Source organism: Zymoseptoria tritici, chromosome 2 (genome assembly GCF_000219625.1).
Source record: "Zymoseptoria tritici IPO323 chromosome 2, whole genome shotgun sequence".
NCBI classification, from domain to species: domain Eukaryota; kingdom Fungi; phylum Ascomycota; class Dothideomycetes; order Mycosphaerellales; family Mycosphaerellaceae; genus Zymoseptoria; species Zymoseptoria tritici.
Genome location: NC_018217.1, coordinates 1,809,284 through 1,825,529, shown reverse-complemented (window position 1 = coordinate 1,825,529; position 16,246 = coordinate 1,809,284). Strand labels below are relative to the sequence as shown.

General features: G+C 54.0%; 4 protein-coding genes across 4 annotated transcripts; all 4 read right to left on the bottom strand.

Moving 5' to 3' along the window:
- Positions 1-381: 381 nt before the first annotated feature.
- MYCGRDRAFT_90758 (uncharacterized protein) lies at positions 382-2,325 on the bottom strand (the record flags this gene model as incomplete). The annotated part of the gene is made up of 5 exons (XM_003854895.1): positions 382-430; positions 510-560; positions 613-1,144; positions 1,214-1,499; positions 1,555-2,325. The coding sequence occupies 5 exons, from the start codon at positions 2,323-2,325 to the stop codon at positions 382-384; spliced, it is 1,689 nt and encodes a 562-aa protein (XP_003854943.1).
- Positions 2,326-3,421: 1,096 nt separating this feature from the next.
- On the bottom strand, positions 3,422-4,855 carry MYCGRDRAFT_90757 (uncharacterized protein; the record flags this gene model as incomplete). Its single annotated transcript, XM_003854894.1, has 3 exons — positions 3,422-4,015; positions 4,103-4,459; positions 4,523-4,855. The coding sequence occupies 3 exons, from the start codon at positions 4,853-4,855 to the stop codon at positions 3,422-3,424; spliced, it is 1,284 nt and encodes a 427-aa protein (XP_003854942.1).
- A 705-nt stretch (positions 4,856-5,560) lies between these two features.
- On the bottom strand, positions 5,561-7,908 carry MYCGRDRAFT_55297 (uncharacterized protein; the record flags this gene model as incomplete). The annotated part of the gene is made up of 5 exons (XM_003854893.1): positions 5,561-6,579; positions 6,630-6,702; positions 6,755-6,874; positions 6,999-7,736; positions 7,800-7,908. The coding sequence occupies 5 exons, from the start codon at positions 7,866-7,868 to the stop codon at positions 5,606-5,608; spliced, it is 1,974 nt and encodes a 657-aa protein (XP_003854941.1).
- Positions 7,909-12,350: 4,442 nt separating this feature from the next.
- MYCGRDRAFT_36229 (TGF BETA receptor associated protein) lies at positions 12,351-15,875 on the bottom strand (the record flags this gene model as incomplete). The annotated part of the gene is made up of 1 exon (XM_003854892.1): positions 12,351-15,875. The coding sequence occupies one exon, from the start codon at positions 15,873-15,875 to the stop codon at positions 12,351-12,353; it is 3,525 nt and encodes a 1,174-aa protein (XP_003854940.1).
- Positions 15,876-16,246: the final 371 nt, after the last annotated feature.

The window sequence follows — 16,246 nt, the reverse complement described above, 5'->3', positions numbered from 1 at the left end:
TGCAAATTTCTTTCTCGTTGGCTGCTGGTATGAGGCGTTCATCGACTCCATTGCTTCTTCCGTCGGCCACTGTCGCCTCAAATGACCATCCTTTGTATCTCGGTGTACAATCCAGAAGCAGTTGTTCCGAAGTCGTCTCAACTGCCGCGTGTCGACGAAGGAGGAAGGTCCGAAAAGGAGCGAGCAATAGGCGAGGTGCAGAACCATTGCAGGGCTCTTCGTGCTGTGCCTTGCGCTAGCGTGGACAATCTAGACGCCACCTCCGAGTAGGTCGACCGGGGTATGAGCGGGTCCAACTGTGCATATACGATCGAGGCACTGTTACATCAGTTCTGCTTCATGGGCATACTGGCGGTGTGAGGACGGTACTTCATGCAACAATCATTGCTTGTTGCACTCCTCGCCGGCTTGATGCGATTGTCCAAAAAGACTGATGGGATGGCATTTCAAACATCATTTCTCTAACTCATTTGATATAGCAGAAATCTAGAAGACATGCGATGACAGACCTCAGCGAGTTGGTGCGTATCCTCCATTGCGCATTCTCATTCTGCAAAGTCCTAATTGCGGGTATCATATGACGAGGAGTGGAAAAAGTCGCACTGCGCAGACACGTCCGGATCCATGATGGAGCCGACCTGTGTATAGTTGACGCTCATGATAGCGAACTCCGGGGTACTCGCATTCGCCGTGCCCATAGCTGTGTTGTACATCGGCCAATACGGCTTGCCCGACGCTCCAGTAAATGACTGCTCGTTGGGATCCATATGTACCGTGAACGAGATGACCCAGTCTTTCATATAGTCGGCAATAGTGGCGTTATTCGTACTCGAGCTGGGCATGTAAATGAAATCGAATGTCGCCTCATGTTGCTGTGTGCCAGCGTCGAAGATGAGCTTGTAGGTAGGCAGGCCGGCATCGGCACTCGCACTGGCCATGTAGTATGTTGGGCAGCTGATGATGAAGTCGCCGAAGAATTGCTGGCGTTGAAAGAAGGTGCTGTTGTAGGCGTCCAGAGGGTAGAGCTGATACAAGCGATCGAAGAAATCTTGTCCAGCGTAAGGAAATAGATGATGTGCGTCGTCAGTGACTTGGACCTCCGTCGTGGAGGCCTTGTCGGTGAAGATGGTGCCTTCGTAGCGCGCTATGAGAATACATGTGTCAGCTTATTCGGTAAAATTGGCCATGATTGATCTCGGTCTGTCCGACTTACCATGATCTGTGAGTAGGGGCACTTTGGAAAAGTGTCCTTGCTTGAGCTCGTTGCTGGGTAGATCTCTGATGATACTACCGTCGACAGACGGACCATAGTAATAGTCACCATATCCAGTCTCGCCATCGAAATAGGTCTTTGCTGATGCCACCTCTAGCCTGTCGGAATCCAGGGATCGAAGACACTGCAAATCGTCGCACTTGGCATATTTCAGCAAGCTGCGGTACTGCCGCTCCAGAATCGTGTCATTATGATATGGCTGCCACCAAGGGTACTCCGGCAAGGCCTGCGTAGAAACGTTATTATTTGCAGATGCGGTGAGTAGACTGCTGTTGACTTACTGCACGAAACGGAGGGCTCGCAACGCCGCCGTGCATGATCATCTGGTTCACGACCGAGCCACCGCCAGCACTTCCACCAGTGATTGTGACCTTGCTAGGATCTCCACCGAATTTCGCAATATTTCGTTGAATCCACTCCAAAGCTGCGCGCTGGTCTAGCAAACCTGCGTTCGCGACACCGTTCTCGCGAACCTCCTCGCTGGACAGGAACCCATAAGCGCCCAGCCGGTACTGCATCGCAACAAAGATCATCTCGCCCTGAGAAGCATTCACGATGGACTCGCCATGGATGAACTTGTTCTGGCCTCGTGTGTAGCCGCCACCGTGGATCTCGGCCAGCACTGGCAGCGACTTCGATTTCGGGTGACTGGGCACGTAAATGTCAAGCAGCAGACAGTCCTCCTCTCCTATGACATAAGTCGTGTTGATCTGATCGGACGTAGAGATATTGTCGAATGCCAATACCCATTTCGGACTGCCTTGGGTACATGCTGGGCCGAGAGCTTGAGCGTCGATTATCCCATTCGTACTATAATTGTTCTTGCCTTCGATGGGTCTCGGTGGTTGCCAGCGAAGTTCTCCGGTAGGCGCTTGAGCATATCGGAGACCGTAGAAGACATGTGTATTGAAATCGGCCTCGAAGCTGGCGTTGCCTCTGTAGCTCGCATAATCGAGGTGGATAATCGGACTGGTATCGTCAGTGGAGTCGACTGCAGAGCTTTGCCTCAGCAGCAATGTAGCGAGTGACAAGAGCCCAAATGTGCGGAACATGGTGGCGTCAAACTGCTATAGACGAAAGCTCTTGGAAGAGCGTCCCAGAAAAGACGACATGGCTGAAATAAAAGTACTCCGCGTTGAACGATCTCTGACAGCGCAGCGGCCAGCTCATACCTGTTGCGGCATCCAGGATAGAGTATGTCCGGCATATCCGGCAAGATTACCTCAGTACTGCTGCAGCCCTTGAGTCAAGGCTGGGAAGTTATTCATCATCACACGGACTCGAGTGAAATTGGGCTACCGGCCTATGCCTGGAGCGAGGTGTCGTAGAGACAAGGTGACCACTGCATATCTTTTGCCGACGTACACGATCCCGCAGTTCGAGAAGTCCATCATGGTATTGGCACGTCTGGACGTCGCCAGATTGTATGCCTGATCATACCCGGTAGGGCCTCCAGACAGGTGTCGGTGCGCTATATCTGTATAGTGGAATGAATATGAGGTGGCAGAATACCCGAAACCATTGAATCCGGCGTGCTGGATGTTCAATGCTCATCGACCGACAAGGAAGAAGCCTGTAGGCTTGAATGAATGACGTGAGCGGTCTGAAGATGTTGCGAGGTTTGTTGCGATGGCAGCCGGAGAAGGCGAGCGCCGTACCGTCCTCGATTCTCCTTGAGGAATGGATTGCCCTCTTCCAGCCATGTTCTTCATGGCTAGGAGGTCGAATGCCGTGGTCACTGCGGTGAACGATTGAGAAGGCAAGGCAAGGTTGGAAGAAGGAAGGATTTGCGCTAGCGTGCCAGATTTAGACGCTAGTCGCATGAGTAAGCCGAGGACATGCGCCGGATGTGCCATGTATTCGTCTCCTTATAATCTTGACAATCCGAGTGTACTAAGACTCGAATTCATGCAATGAATACGAAATCTCCGAACGGGAGATGATGGCTACGGCCGGACAAGATAAGGCGAGGCTGAGAGGCCCAATGCGGGCCAACAATATGTAATCATGTTCGGATGCTTTGTCTGTATGTGATACTTGAGAGAGTTTGGCTTTTACGTGACGTGTTGTTGATCCTCTGGGCACTGTGGACACGGAACAAGAGTAAAGTTGTGCTGTTCCTTGAAATGCCGCCACTCGCCATCAGCGTCAACGAAGGTCTTTGGACATTCCGGAGCCCGTCTGCATGGTACTTTGTCCTCGACTGGCATGGGTCGATGATCGCTTCATGCATGCATTTTGATGGACAAGAATCTTGACCAGTTTGTTGACAGTGTACGAACCCACCTTGCATTTGAAGATGAGCAGGGAAGGGTCGTCTTTGCTGTTGCCGCCGGCGGGGCGAGCATTCTTGGTGCGACGTTCCTCACGATCTGTGTCCAGATACAAGTCGACTGATGCAAAGAACCTGACAAAGTCATTGCCAGAGAGCTGCATGGGATCTACCTCCACAGTCGTAGGCGGGGGTGGCGGAGGAGGGACAGCAAGAAGATCGCCGAGAAGTGCTCCGTCAAAGGCATCGTCGTCTTGAAGACGTACATGATCAAGCTGTGTATCCAAAGATCCCTCGTCGGCGTCCATGTCCTGACCAGCCGTCTGCACCAGCTGTGAGAGACAGTCGAGCTGGGCTTCGTCAACTTCGCCATGCTCGTAGTCGTTGTTGAATTGCTCGTCTAGCAAGGCCGGGTCGATGGTGTCGTTGATGGTGGAGATACGATCGAAGGCATCTCCGGCAAAGTCTTCCTAGGACTGCACAGGGGCGACGGCTTCTTGATCGATGACGAGCTGATGCGCGGTAGCAGGTATCGGCGGCATCGTCTCGGAATCCACAAGCATGGAGCCATATGCAGAGTCGTCAACGGGGTTGTTGCCGGCGAGGGAGGGTTGCTCGGGATAGGGCTCACAGGCAGCGAGGCTGTGAGGGAGAAAGTCTGGCACAGCCGCAGACGGAGCGTACAGAGGTGTTACTGCTTGACGCTCGGAGTGGAATTTGTCAAGCTCCTCTGGTCGCATCGCCTCTAATGCCAACGTATTGGCGTGAGAACGGGGATAGTACTTGAGCCCGTTCTTGTCCATGTAAGCCTTGAGTTGAGGACCAGAGAATTTCGTGATACTGCCTAATGGAGCGCATTTCGGGGCAAGGCTATTGTCGAGCTGGTCGTCTGCGATCACATTGAACGTCTTGGTCTAATTGTAGCCGATGTAGTTGTTAGTAACACCAGAGTTCAACGCCTTGACGGTGTGGCCCACGATGTTGGCGACCATGCGGTTTGGAACTCCGAGGACCTCTTTCTTGATATGTGCAGTACCTCGCGCTTTGCCACGGCGCACGTCATGAGTTTTCAAACCGGCCATGACACCAGCATGGAGTGCCATTTGACCAAGTGATTTGTTCATCACTTTCTCGGTGACGGGCTTCTTGAGGTCCAGACCATCTCTCGACCTGCCGAGAGAGAGAAGGACAGGCTCATCCGGAGAACTCCAAACAATCTTACGATCATGGCGGAGAGCAGCGGCGGCGAGGACTTCCTCGATAGTGGTGAAAGGTACACGCCCGTAACGAAGCGCAGAAACGAGAAACATCTTGACGACGCAGGTGGAGTTGTTGGTGCCGGCCATTGGGTCGACATATGTAACCTTGTCGGCGTCGGAATCTGAGCAGGTCGAGGACCGAGTGCAAAGTGCCCGTGATGGTGGTGAGATTCAGAGCCGTCTTGCCGCGGATGCCTGGAACCATGTTCCTGGCGATCGTGTCGATGTAGCGGAAGGGAAAGTCGGGGGGTGAACATTTCATGGGACTGAAGAGATTCCATGTTAGCGACGGAGTAGCAAGGATGCCAGGAGAGGGAGCAAAGGCATACTCATGATTCAAAGATCTGCAGAACGCATCATACGAGACCTCGACCTTTCTCTGCTGGATCCGGGTGCCAATAGCGCCGTACTGGAATTCGACGTGACGAGAGGCGTGCTTGCCCAATGATCGGTCATTCGGTCCATTGGCGTGGATGGTCTCCTCCCATAGCTTGTCAGTGTTGCGAGAGGGTTCGTTGATGGGTGTTTGGGGTTCGTCTGGGGCCTCGCATGGTGACGAGTAGCCTTCGTCCTCCATAGCGGCCAAGGCGATGAGGATTCAAGGAGCAGCCTCTGGCGATGATGGTGGGATGCAGACCTGCCGACAGAGCGGAGAGGTATGGCAGAGTGTGGTGAGGTGTAGTTGGAGGTGATGGAGGAGGAAGTCAGTGTATATTTTGATGAGAAGATCTCCCTGCCATTGGGAGATCGCACGACGAAAGTCGAGGAAGGCACCGTGAGGTCGGCGTGGAAAAGTACACCTCACACCTTGGCCTTCTCTCCATTCTCTCCGCTCTCTACATTCGCCACCTTCTCGCTCTCCCCATTCTCACCCTCCTTCAATCCATCCGGGTTCAACGGTTTTGACGGATCATACCCCACCGCCTTTACAATTCCCAGACCTTTCGTCCTTCCTTCTCGGAACAGTATCCTCTCCCCTACACTGAGGTACTCTGGCCTCTGCACGAACCTGAACGCCACTGTCGCACGATCTCCTGTCCGGATGTACGCTCGATCGATGTCTATGATGGCGCAGGTCTGCGAAATCGGACCGACGTGCAGCATTGCTTGGTATTTGTTCCGGATAGTGGTAGCGTGAGAAAGGATGAGGACCTCAGCCACGAACTCGCGGTGAACTTTGGGTTGGATGGCGGGGACAAGTGTGGTAGAGTTGGGATTTGATGGGTCGGCGGACTTGCCGAGCAAAACGACCATGCCCTTGCGAACATCTTTGCGACGGACACGCCGTAGAGCGAACGAGGCGGATTGTCCTGCCGAGCAAGCGGGAACGGGAATGCGTTTTCGTTCGATGGAGCGAATGGTTGTGGTGGTGAACTGGCCGAGGGAGTCGGGACCGACGAGGACAGAGTCACCGGCATGTACGAGACCAGACTTGACGACTCCCGAGACGACGGTGCCGACGAAGGGAACGGAGAAGGTGTCATTGATATGGAACTCAAAGGGAGCGGTTGCATCGTATTTGCCGTGGTGAGGTAGGATGTTGAGGAACTCGCGGACCAAGTCGAGAGACTCGCCGGTCACGTTGGAGACTTGAAAGATCGGACAGATGCGTTGACTGACGAACTGAGTAGCCGTATTGACGCATTCCTCGCGGGACTTGATGAAGATTGGGATTTTGCGAGCCCCGGGAGACTTGAGAATTTTGGTAAGCTGTGTGAGGGTTTGTTGCAGGATCTGAGGTGGGCAGATGTCGATTTTGGTCACTACGACCATGACTGTGATATGTTAGTCATTGAAGGTGCCTGTGTGTACGGTATATGCTCACCTGGAACATTGAGAGCAAGAGCGATGCCCAGATGTTCTTTCGACATTCCAATGAGGCCATTGTTCGCCGCGACCTAAGCCCGTTAGCACTGTACGATATTGAGATAGCATGATCGAGACCCTTACCATCAGTAGGCAGTAATTCGGCTCGCTCGATAGCAGCCCAAAGACAGTTGTCCGTAGATACCGCTCGTGTCCCGCCAGATCTGTGAACGAGATGACTTTTGCACTCCTCTTGCCAATCTCCTGCAAGGCAAAGCGTATAGGGTCAGCGAACGTCGTAGACGGTGTGGAATGTACGAAGGCCCGGCGTCAAAGATAGTCTCGGACAACGGAGGCCTTCTGCACTGAGTATAGTAAAAGTACTTACCTCCCAGCTCAGCTTCCTCCCAGGCACGCCGGATACCACCACCTCACCCTTCGTGTCGAAACCCATAATCTCCATGCCTACACTCGATGTCCTTCCAGACTCCACCTCATGCTTATGCCGGAATAGGTTGACTCGAGCTTTACCGCGACCATCGTCCAGTCCGCCCTTCACCAACACACCCAGGAGTGTGCTCTTTCCGGCATCCACATTCCCAACCACTGCTATTCGAGTCTCAATGGCATCGTCGATCTCTTGCGGTCTCCGTCTGATCATCAATTTCCCTACGCATCCATTCTCCTTTTTGAGAGCGTTTCCAACATCGACCGCACTGTCTGGTACGTTCTTCGTCATCAACACTTTCCAGTCTGCTTTGAGCTTCTCCAAGACCACTTTCAGCCGCGAGAGCGCAGCTTCCCACTCATCAGTGGTAAGGTTCAGACTGTCGCCATTGTCTTCCAAGCCGACATCGAAGAGGCACTCGCCATGGCCTTCGTCACACCGTGTGGCAATGAGAGTCTGTAGTTGAGTGATGGACTGCTCTTTCGTGTCGGCGGCTTCGTCGAGGAGAAGCTGTTTTAGCCGGACTTTGGGCTTATCGTCGGCAAGATCGAGAGTGTCAAGGATATCGAGTTCGGCGTGCTCGGTCTTTGCGGTGGCGGTCGCGGGAGCTGGGGGAGCGAGTGGATGCTTGCGTAGAGCTTGTTGTTGTTGGACGTAGTCGGCGAAATCGGAGAGAGCCTGTACAGGACGTTAAGATCCGTTGCGCACGTCAATGTCGCAGTTGTCGCATATCGGCCATACCGATTCGCCTGCTCTCCGCTCTTGAGCTGTCTGCGGCGCATCTCTGAATCGATCGGATCGGGTGGCCATGATTCGTTGTCTTCAATTGCTGCGTATCCGTAATATCATTGCTTGGCGATTGATGTGAGGATGCAAGTAAGAGGGCGAAGAAGAAGCGAGTCTGGTATATGAAGGAGAAGACTCGAGCATCTAGTCATACATGACTCCAACAGACATGAGCTACCATCATGACGAGGTTCATCTCCAATCTTGCCCCACCATTTGGATCGGCACTTTGGTAAAGTCGCGTCTCCCTCACACGCGTACCTGACCTCCGCCGAACAACACTGACCTCCAACATCTTCGGAAACCACCCCTTCTTGCTGTGTCTACATTCGCTCCCAGCAATGCCTCCTAGGAAGATGGCACCACGCAAGGAGCCGAAAGAGACCGTCGTATATCCCGCCAACAAACGCAAAGCACCTCCATTCAAGCCGCTGCGACCCTCGAACACTTCACGTACCGGAGATGGCGAATCATCCGCCGCTGCCAGCGTTTCAAAGCCTAGCAAAGCCAAGCCAGCAGTAGCAAGAAAGCCTGCCACGAAGCCTATCACTCTCGACATTCCCGACAGCGACGATGACGATCAAGACGACGACATCGAAGATCTCGGGCCAGACACGGCAGGGGCCAGCAGAAAACGGAAGAACTCCTTGGACGACTCAGACGATGACCTACCCACGAACCCTCCGCCCCGGAAGAAACAAGCTCCATCTCGCCCACCCACGACGACGACTCGACTCCCTTCATCCTCACCACCAACACTCCCGCCTGCTTCACCAACTCCGTCCACAGCCCTTCCTCAGCCACTTCTCCTCCGCTTACTGCACTCGTCCTTCACGTCGCCCAACACACATATCGATACTCATGCCACTGGAGTGCTGTCCACATATCTGGAGATCTTCATCCGCGAGACGTTGGCGAGGGCAAAGCTGGGGAAGGAGGAAGCGGTCGAAGCTGGGGAAGTGGATAAAGGTGACGAAGGGTGGTTGGAGAGGAGTGAATTGGAGAGAGTGGCTGCGGGTCTGATGTGTGATTTTTGAGGACGCTGCGGGAATGGCAGAGAGCCGAGAGGGGTGCGGCTGCGGAGGTATGTGGAGTATAATGTACGGTGCTGTACACATCATGATCAATGTAAGTATGTGAACTACACGTTTAATAAGCTTTGCAGCTTATGAGACTTGCGACTTCCTCTCTTTCCAATCGCCCTATGCAACACGGCTTTTTCCTTGTCTCGTCCAGTCAATTCATCATCACCTCACGCCCTTCTTGCCCTTCTTACCTCCTGCCGTTGGTCGCTTCTGCTTAGACACTCTGCCAGATTGCACTGCCCCGCCGTTCATCCCCTTCGTCTGGCGTGCTAGCAGTCTCGCCTTCTTACCTTCCTTCTTCCTCGCTTGTCGCAGCAGAGCTTGTGAGAGTTGACATGGAGGTCGAGATGCGGATGTGCTGGGTTTCGAGACCGTTTCTGACGGAAGCTGACATTCCTGGATGTGCGATGGCGGTAATTGAGGGCTCGAATGCTCGAATGTCTCACGCAGCGGTTGGCTCTCTTGCTCGTCATGCGACGAGCATGTGGGCTGCTCATTCTGTGGACGGTCAGAGAGCTGGTCGAGGAGCATGGGACCATTTGATCCTTCGTCTGCTTCCCCCTCTGAATCATCGTCAGATGACTCGGGAACTGGCGTCAGAGCAGGAACATCGGATGAATTCTTCGCGTCCGACACGTCTTCTGACCGTGCTTCCGGTGCCTTCTCGACTTCTTGCTCCAGGTCGACTTCAAGCGCGGAGAGAGCTTCAGGCGCAGAGTCAGGCTCAATATACGGGTCGACAATCTTCTCTTCTTCAACTTGTTGATGCCTCTCCTGAACTTTGACAGGAAGTCGACACTCGAGCCCGCAGACCTTGCCAGTTTCGATTGTTCTTCCGCTTTCCGACTCAAGTTCAAGACTCGCTGGAGGTACAGCGGTGTCCGATCCGTTCGCTTCGTCCGTCGTCCGCGCTTCCGAGAGTTGTCCTTCCAGTTGACTTGGTGCTTCGCGGAGCACCTGCTTATCGGCAGTGGGCTCAGCTTCATCTGGAGGGGCCAAAACATCTGCGTCTCGATCTTGGCACTCGATTGACCTGGCGACAGCCGATGGCAAATCTTCATTGAATCGCTCCTCCGCATCGTGCATTTCGGTCGAGTCGACATCAATTCCATCTCCTTCGTCCCGAAGCTCCCTGCCGAGATCCTCGTCGAGATGCGACACATGGTCTGGCTGTCGCTTGTCAGGCTGAAGTCCATTCAGGCGCGGGCTCATTCGCGGTGTCGAGACGTCGCTGCGCCTGAATGTGCGGACTAGCCGAGCTGGTTCTTGATAACGAAGAAAATAGTCTGGTTCCTCCCATGACATATGGCGCCGCTGGTGTCCGTAATGGCTGTCAGGAGCCTGCGTACTATAGTTTGGAGGATCAGTATCGATGTCCATCGAGTACGGGTCTTCGTCAATGTCTGATGGATCATGCTCCTGATCGTGCGGCGGTTCCGGAATCTTCTCCCTTCCGCTGGGCAGAAGATGCCCTTCGGGAGCTTGGTCTGACGTGGTGTCCATGAGAGATACCGGTGGCTCTCGATTGCTCTCCTCTGGAGCTACTGCATTCTGGAACAAACTGTCGTATCGGATACTTTGGTCCTCATCTGATGCGTCTTGCTGCCTCGGGATGGGACGATCATTTCGAACCTGGGTATATGCAGGCGCCGTAGCCGTGTCGTCCATGACCGTGCGCTCGTCGTTCGCCACGAAGATGTCAGCATCCATGTGTTGTCCAACAAGCCCCGGCTGTGCTTTCATTTGGTCGTCACCAGCGTACGGGAGCGCCGACAGTGCCTTATAGATGGCAGCATTGGGCATTCTGTACGACTGCGTTACAGGTGGCGTATCCTCGCGCACTGACAAGCCGACAGGTGGCTTCACATCCTCCAAGACGGCAGCCGCGGGTTCTTCTTTTGCCATGACAACGTTCCAGAAGTCCTTGGAGTTTCGTGTATTGGTGAAGGCGAGGTGAGGATTGTTTCCTGATGCAGCGATGTCCTTCGATCCCGGTTGTGGAGAATTCGTACAGGAGTTCACGCTGCTGATGCTCTCCCTCGCGGAAGGCTCCGAGAGTGAGGTTCGGGGATAGGGAGACATGGGAGTGCTGGTGCTGCTACAGCTTGGCTCGGACTCTTCTCTCCGGAGATAGTCTGTAGCTGCAGCGCTACCTCCTCGATGCGAGAAGTGCCCGGGTAATGGTCCGCTGCTCTTCTGCTCGATCGATGTCGAAACAGTGGCAGATCTCATCGGTCCCGATAGCATGCTGGTAGCCGGAATTGTCGCCGGGCAAGCAAGTCGACTCAGCCCGAAAGAATCGAGCTGCTCCGCTCGCTGTGGTGATGGTCTGGTCGTCAAGCTCGTCAATCTCGTCAATGCCGCAGTCATTACAGCAGAACGATCTTCCCCAAGCTCGACGGCAGAATCATGTCCTCCTTTCTCGCGCTCTTCAACGACACTCGACATGTACTCTTCCTGCGAAGCCTCCGCTGGCCGATTGGACAGCTGTAGCACCACAACCAAGCTCTTTCTCGCTGCCTTCTTCGAGACTCGTTCTCCTTTGCCTGTCGGCCCAAACCTGCCTGCCTTCGAGCCTCTCGCGTTCGCTTTACTTGTCGATAAAGTAGTCCAAGTGGCATCCGGCTCTGCCCTCCGCTGTCCAGCAACATCTTCCGCCTTTCCATCCTCTACGCTTGCATCCTCTTCTCCCTGCGCGAAGTGCAACAAATTCTCCGCCGCCTGCTGCACCTCGCGTGCCTGCTCCGCTTCAACTTTTGCCAGTGCGGCCTGCCGTGACTCCCTCTCTGCTTGTTTCGCCCACGCTGCCTGTCGAGCATCGAATTCCGCCCTCCTCGATCGGCTCGTTGTCCGTACCATTCTCTGCAGCTGCAAAGCGATCTCTGCTCGTTCGGGAGTCGAGATCGTCCTCTTGGACAAGACCTGCTCCGGCCAACGGCGCAGAACTGCAGAGTGGAATTGTGATGATATGTCGGACCGTTCCTTGTCGTTCGTGGGCGAGGCCATCAGTGCGCTCGACACGCAGCATCAATTTGCATATGTGCGTGCATTGGAACCAAGAGAGCCTACTCGGTTGACCTACCTCTCGCACCTTGTTCGACACGCGAAATGCACAATGTGCGGTATTGCCGATGGCTGACCTGTCACAATATCCACTCAATGCAGCGTGCGACAGGATAATTTGTCGGGGATGTGTTGATAATCCTGGTCGGTGATCTGTGACTCGGAGAAAGATCCTGGTCAAGGTCGGGGAAGTCTGTCGGCGAATCGGCGGAGCCAGTGTCGACGAGCTGTGTACCAACGACACGCAAAGAAAAGTGAAATATGAGCAATACCTTAGTATGGAGAACGACAACTGGCGTCGCATTTTAAACTCACCTCCAAGTGGTATCTACAACCAATCCAGAAGGTCATCAAATCGTCAGGTCTCCACATCGATGGTTCTATCGCCAGCATCGCCCGCATCGTCATGTCCTGTCTTCTCAATCAACACAAACCCACCATGTTCATCTCTCTTATCCACTCCTTCAGCGCTGACTCTCAGATGTCTCGCACTCCACAACGCCCTCTCCACTGCAGACTCATTCCTCTCTGTCACCAGTCCCCTCAAAGCCGCGACCAAGAAGCCTTCCACGAGATCTACGGCCCAATCATCCGGTAGCTTATCCAACACCATCTCAACGTCAAACCACGCACCGAATCGATCGAGCAGTTCAGCAGAGCGGGCGATACGATCGCCCAAGTCCGGAATCTTGAAGAACTCTTCGAGAAGTAGATGGAAGAGGTGAGACTGTTCCTCTTTGGTCGGCAGAGGCGCCGACGATGAGGAATGGGACGAAGATGGATGGAAGATGGTAGAGCCGGCGAGCAAACAGTAGCGGATTGCAGTGTCATAGTCAGCGAGGCCATGTACCAATAGACGCAGGGCTGGATCGTGATCTGCTTCTCGCGCGTGTAGAATGATGGACTCTGGGACGAGAAGGTTTTTGTAAGGAGCAAGACGTGCAGTGAGTGAGGGAAGGTCGTAAGCGGTGGCGGCACCGTGTGAGCCATCGAGGAGTTGAAGAAGTCGAAGACGGTTGTGCCACCACTCGTCGGCGAGGGAGTTATCGGTGATGAACTGGCGGTAGGTCGGTTTTGGTGGTTGGAGGGCGCGATAGGTAGAGTAAGAGTCGAGGAGTATGTTGCGAGAAGTGGCGGAGGATTCGAGTTCGGCGAGGACTGTGTCGAGGTAGAATGCGATGAGGTCGTTGACATACTGGATGTGATTCTTGCCAAAGACGAGATGCTCGAGATAGTCTTTCACTGCGCCGGGAGCTTTCTCTTTGAGAATGGCGACAGCTTCGGTAGGCTGGAATTTCACCCGGCTGGTTTCGTCTGCGAAGATTTGGACGCCTACTTTCGGGTTTCGATTCGCGAGCCAGGCTCCGTACTCTTGCACAAGAGCTGGGTCCCTTATCTTGGTAAGATATCGACGGAGGTGCTGTTCTCCCTCAACCAGCTCGCCGCCCGCGTCTTGTTCGCCTTCGATGATGCGCTTCCAGGTGGCTAAGACATGTGATACCATCTTGCGGCTTTGGTACAGGCGACTCAGAACGTAAAGCCGATGGAACTGTTCGAAGAGCTCCACTGCGCGATCAAAACAGTCGACGCCTTTGTCGACCACATCATTCAGCTCGGCGCGCACTGACCCTGCAATGGCGGGTCCACGGGGACTGTTCTGATCGAGGACCAGGAGGAGATGCAACAGAGCAGCATCGACGGTTTTGAAGACGTGTACCTCATCCGCCACGCTCCCGAAACCTTTCTTCTTGCGCCATAGCATCAGATATGGCTTGACGACATTCAGCAGATTGTTAACGTACGGTCCCGTTGACTCGCGCACGATGTTGCTGGCATCAAAGCTATCACGGAGGATTTCAATGGTATCACGTAAGCCTTGCGGCATCCAGATGCCCTCTGTGCCCTCTGCTATCTCCTCGTCGAAAGGTGTGACCAAGGTCAGAACAATCCTCGGATCAAGATCGCTCGATGTAAGAGCGTCCTCCGCTCGTCGCTTGTCGTGCTCGTACGCAGTGACGCCTTGTGCTGTCTGGAGAACCAGGTTTCCAAATAGTAGCAACGCAGACTTTTGTCGTGCGTATGTCAATGTGAGAAACTCCAACTCATCCCTAGGTTCCTGACCACGCATGCTGTTGAACACACGTTGGACAACAGATACATCGATCGTGAGCTTTTTGTCGACTTGCTGCATTGCTTGGCCGAGAAGACCATTCAGCTGTGCGATAAGTGGCGTACGGACGATCCAGGAGACCTTATCGTCGGCGAATAGAAGCACATTTGCCTGCGTCTGTGCAAAGCGGCCGGCTAGTCCATCTTCCTCTTTATTTCGGTTCGACTCGGATTCATCTGCTTTTCGGTTTCCGAGTTTCAGCCGGCGCAGACGAAGGGTACCGGTAACTCCTTCAGCGGCCAATTCTGCGGAGGTAGAGGCGTTTCGAAGTCCAGCAGATCTCGTTGACCCATCACTCTGCGAATCTTCTGTTATTGTGTCCAGCACGAGCCACTCCTTTGTACGCTGTGCCTCGCCAGGATCGGCGTTCCATTGCTGAATCTCGATACACCTTTCAACTGACGTATTCACCTGCCTCCGAACCACAGCGAGAACGTATCCAGGATCCGATGGATCACCCATCGCGGATTGCGGTGATTGCTGACTCGGACGATCAAGAACAACAGAATGAGGATAGCTTGTGAACTCGATCGTGCCGCGAACAACATCGCCTTCCAGATTGACAAACATGCCGACACCCGGCTCATTCTCCCTGGTGCCCGTTGTAAGTAGAAATTCGTTCGAGGTTGGAGATAAAATATTTGGGAGAAGAGCAGGTGGAGCTACAGCTTCACTTGGCGGTTGTGAGTCCATTGACGGCCTCGCGATAGGCTCCTCAGACTTCGCTGGACTGCTTTCTCGGCTAGAGATCGCAGCAGGCGATGCCAATCTGGACGATCCCCGTACAGGCCAAGCAGATGGACTGCCCGCGCGTTGTTGAGAATTCTGCTGGACTTGACTATCAAGGAGCTGGTTGCCCAGGCTGACATTTCTTTGATGCCCTCGACCTGGTCGCGCGGGAGACTGAGAAGAGACGCTCCTTGAAGACCGGTGGTTGGCAGGCGGTCGTCCTGGCGGTAGTTCGGGAGGTAGTGGCACCGGTTCACTCAGTGATGAAATGGTGAATAGCTCATTCTTGCGCTGATTGACCACGTCCAGTAACGAATACACTGTCCCATCCGCCACGCATGCCAGATCGCTCCGTCTCTGCAGCGCAGATACCCCTCCCAGCTCGATATCCCGAATCTTTCTCGGCGAAGCCTCATCTCCGATGCGGATCAACCTTAGTCTCTGCCGTAAACAGATGACCACAACTGTTCCATTCTGTGAGCCTTCCTCCGCCTCTTCGTTCAAGTCCAATCCTCCCACCCACAGGCATCCAGCTTGTTGAATCCGGCCGTCGTAAGCAGGACTCAACTCTGGGAGCGTGTAGAATGTGAGCGTACTATTGCATACAATGCATGCTTTGCCTGCGTTGGGCAGTATGAGTATCTGCTTCACCCCTTGGTCTGCTCCCTCCTGTTGTTGCTTGTATGCCGGCTCGATATTCGTCGCAAATATATAGCTCGGCAGGCTGCTGTCGTCAGATGGATCTGGCGGGATGGAAACATAGTGTAGGATCTGGCCGGAGGAAGTTCCAATGTATAGATTGCCATTCCAGGCATCAACGCATGTGATGTGCGATTTGACGCCTTGCTCGTCTGTGGACAGCGGTACGTCGCAGATTAGTTCGCGAAGTGTGTAATTGCCAGGAGTACCGTCGGTGGTGGTCGAAGTTGTTGTATTCGTCACGATGCTGGACGATTCGGGGGTGCTCTCGTCCGTGGATTCCATGCCGGTATGGTGAAGCTCGAGGTCATTGCGCGATCAAGTTCATGGCTTTCTCGTCTCGCCATTCGCGTCCAGGCCCGGAGTGGATGCTTGCGAAAGCGTGTCGATGCACATACAATGCGGGTGAACCTTCAATGATCGTCGCCCTCGGGAGTGAGCTGACAAGGTTCGGGGAAAGCTTGTCTCGCGTTCCGTCTCCCAGCTGTCACCTTCGTGCTTCGCCGCAACGTGGACGACAACGATCCAACACGAACGGCCTGGACATGATAACGAGACTTGAAGTTCATGAATTATAGTATAGATGGACTGAGGAATCGAGGAATTGAAAAGCATCTTGTCCGTCTTCCGAAGGCATCGTTTTTCTAAACGAAGAA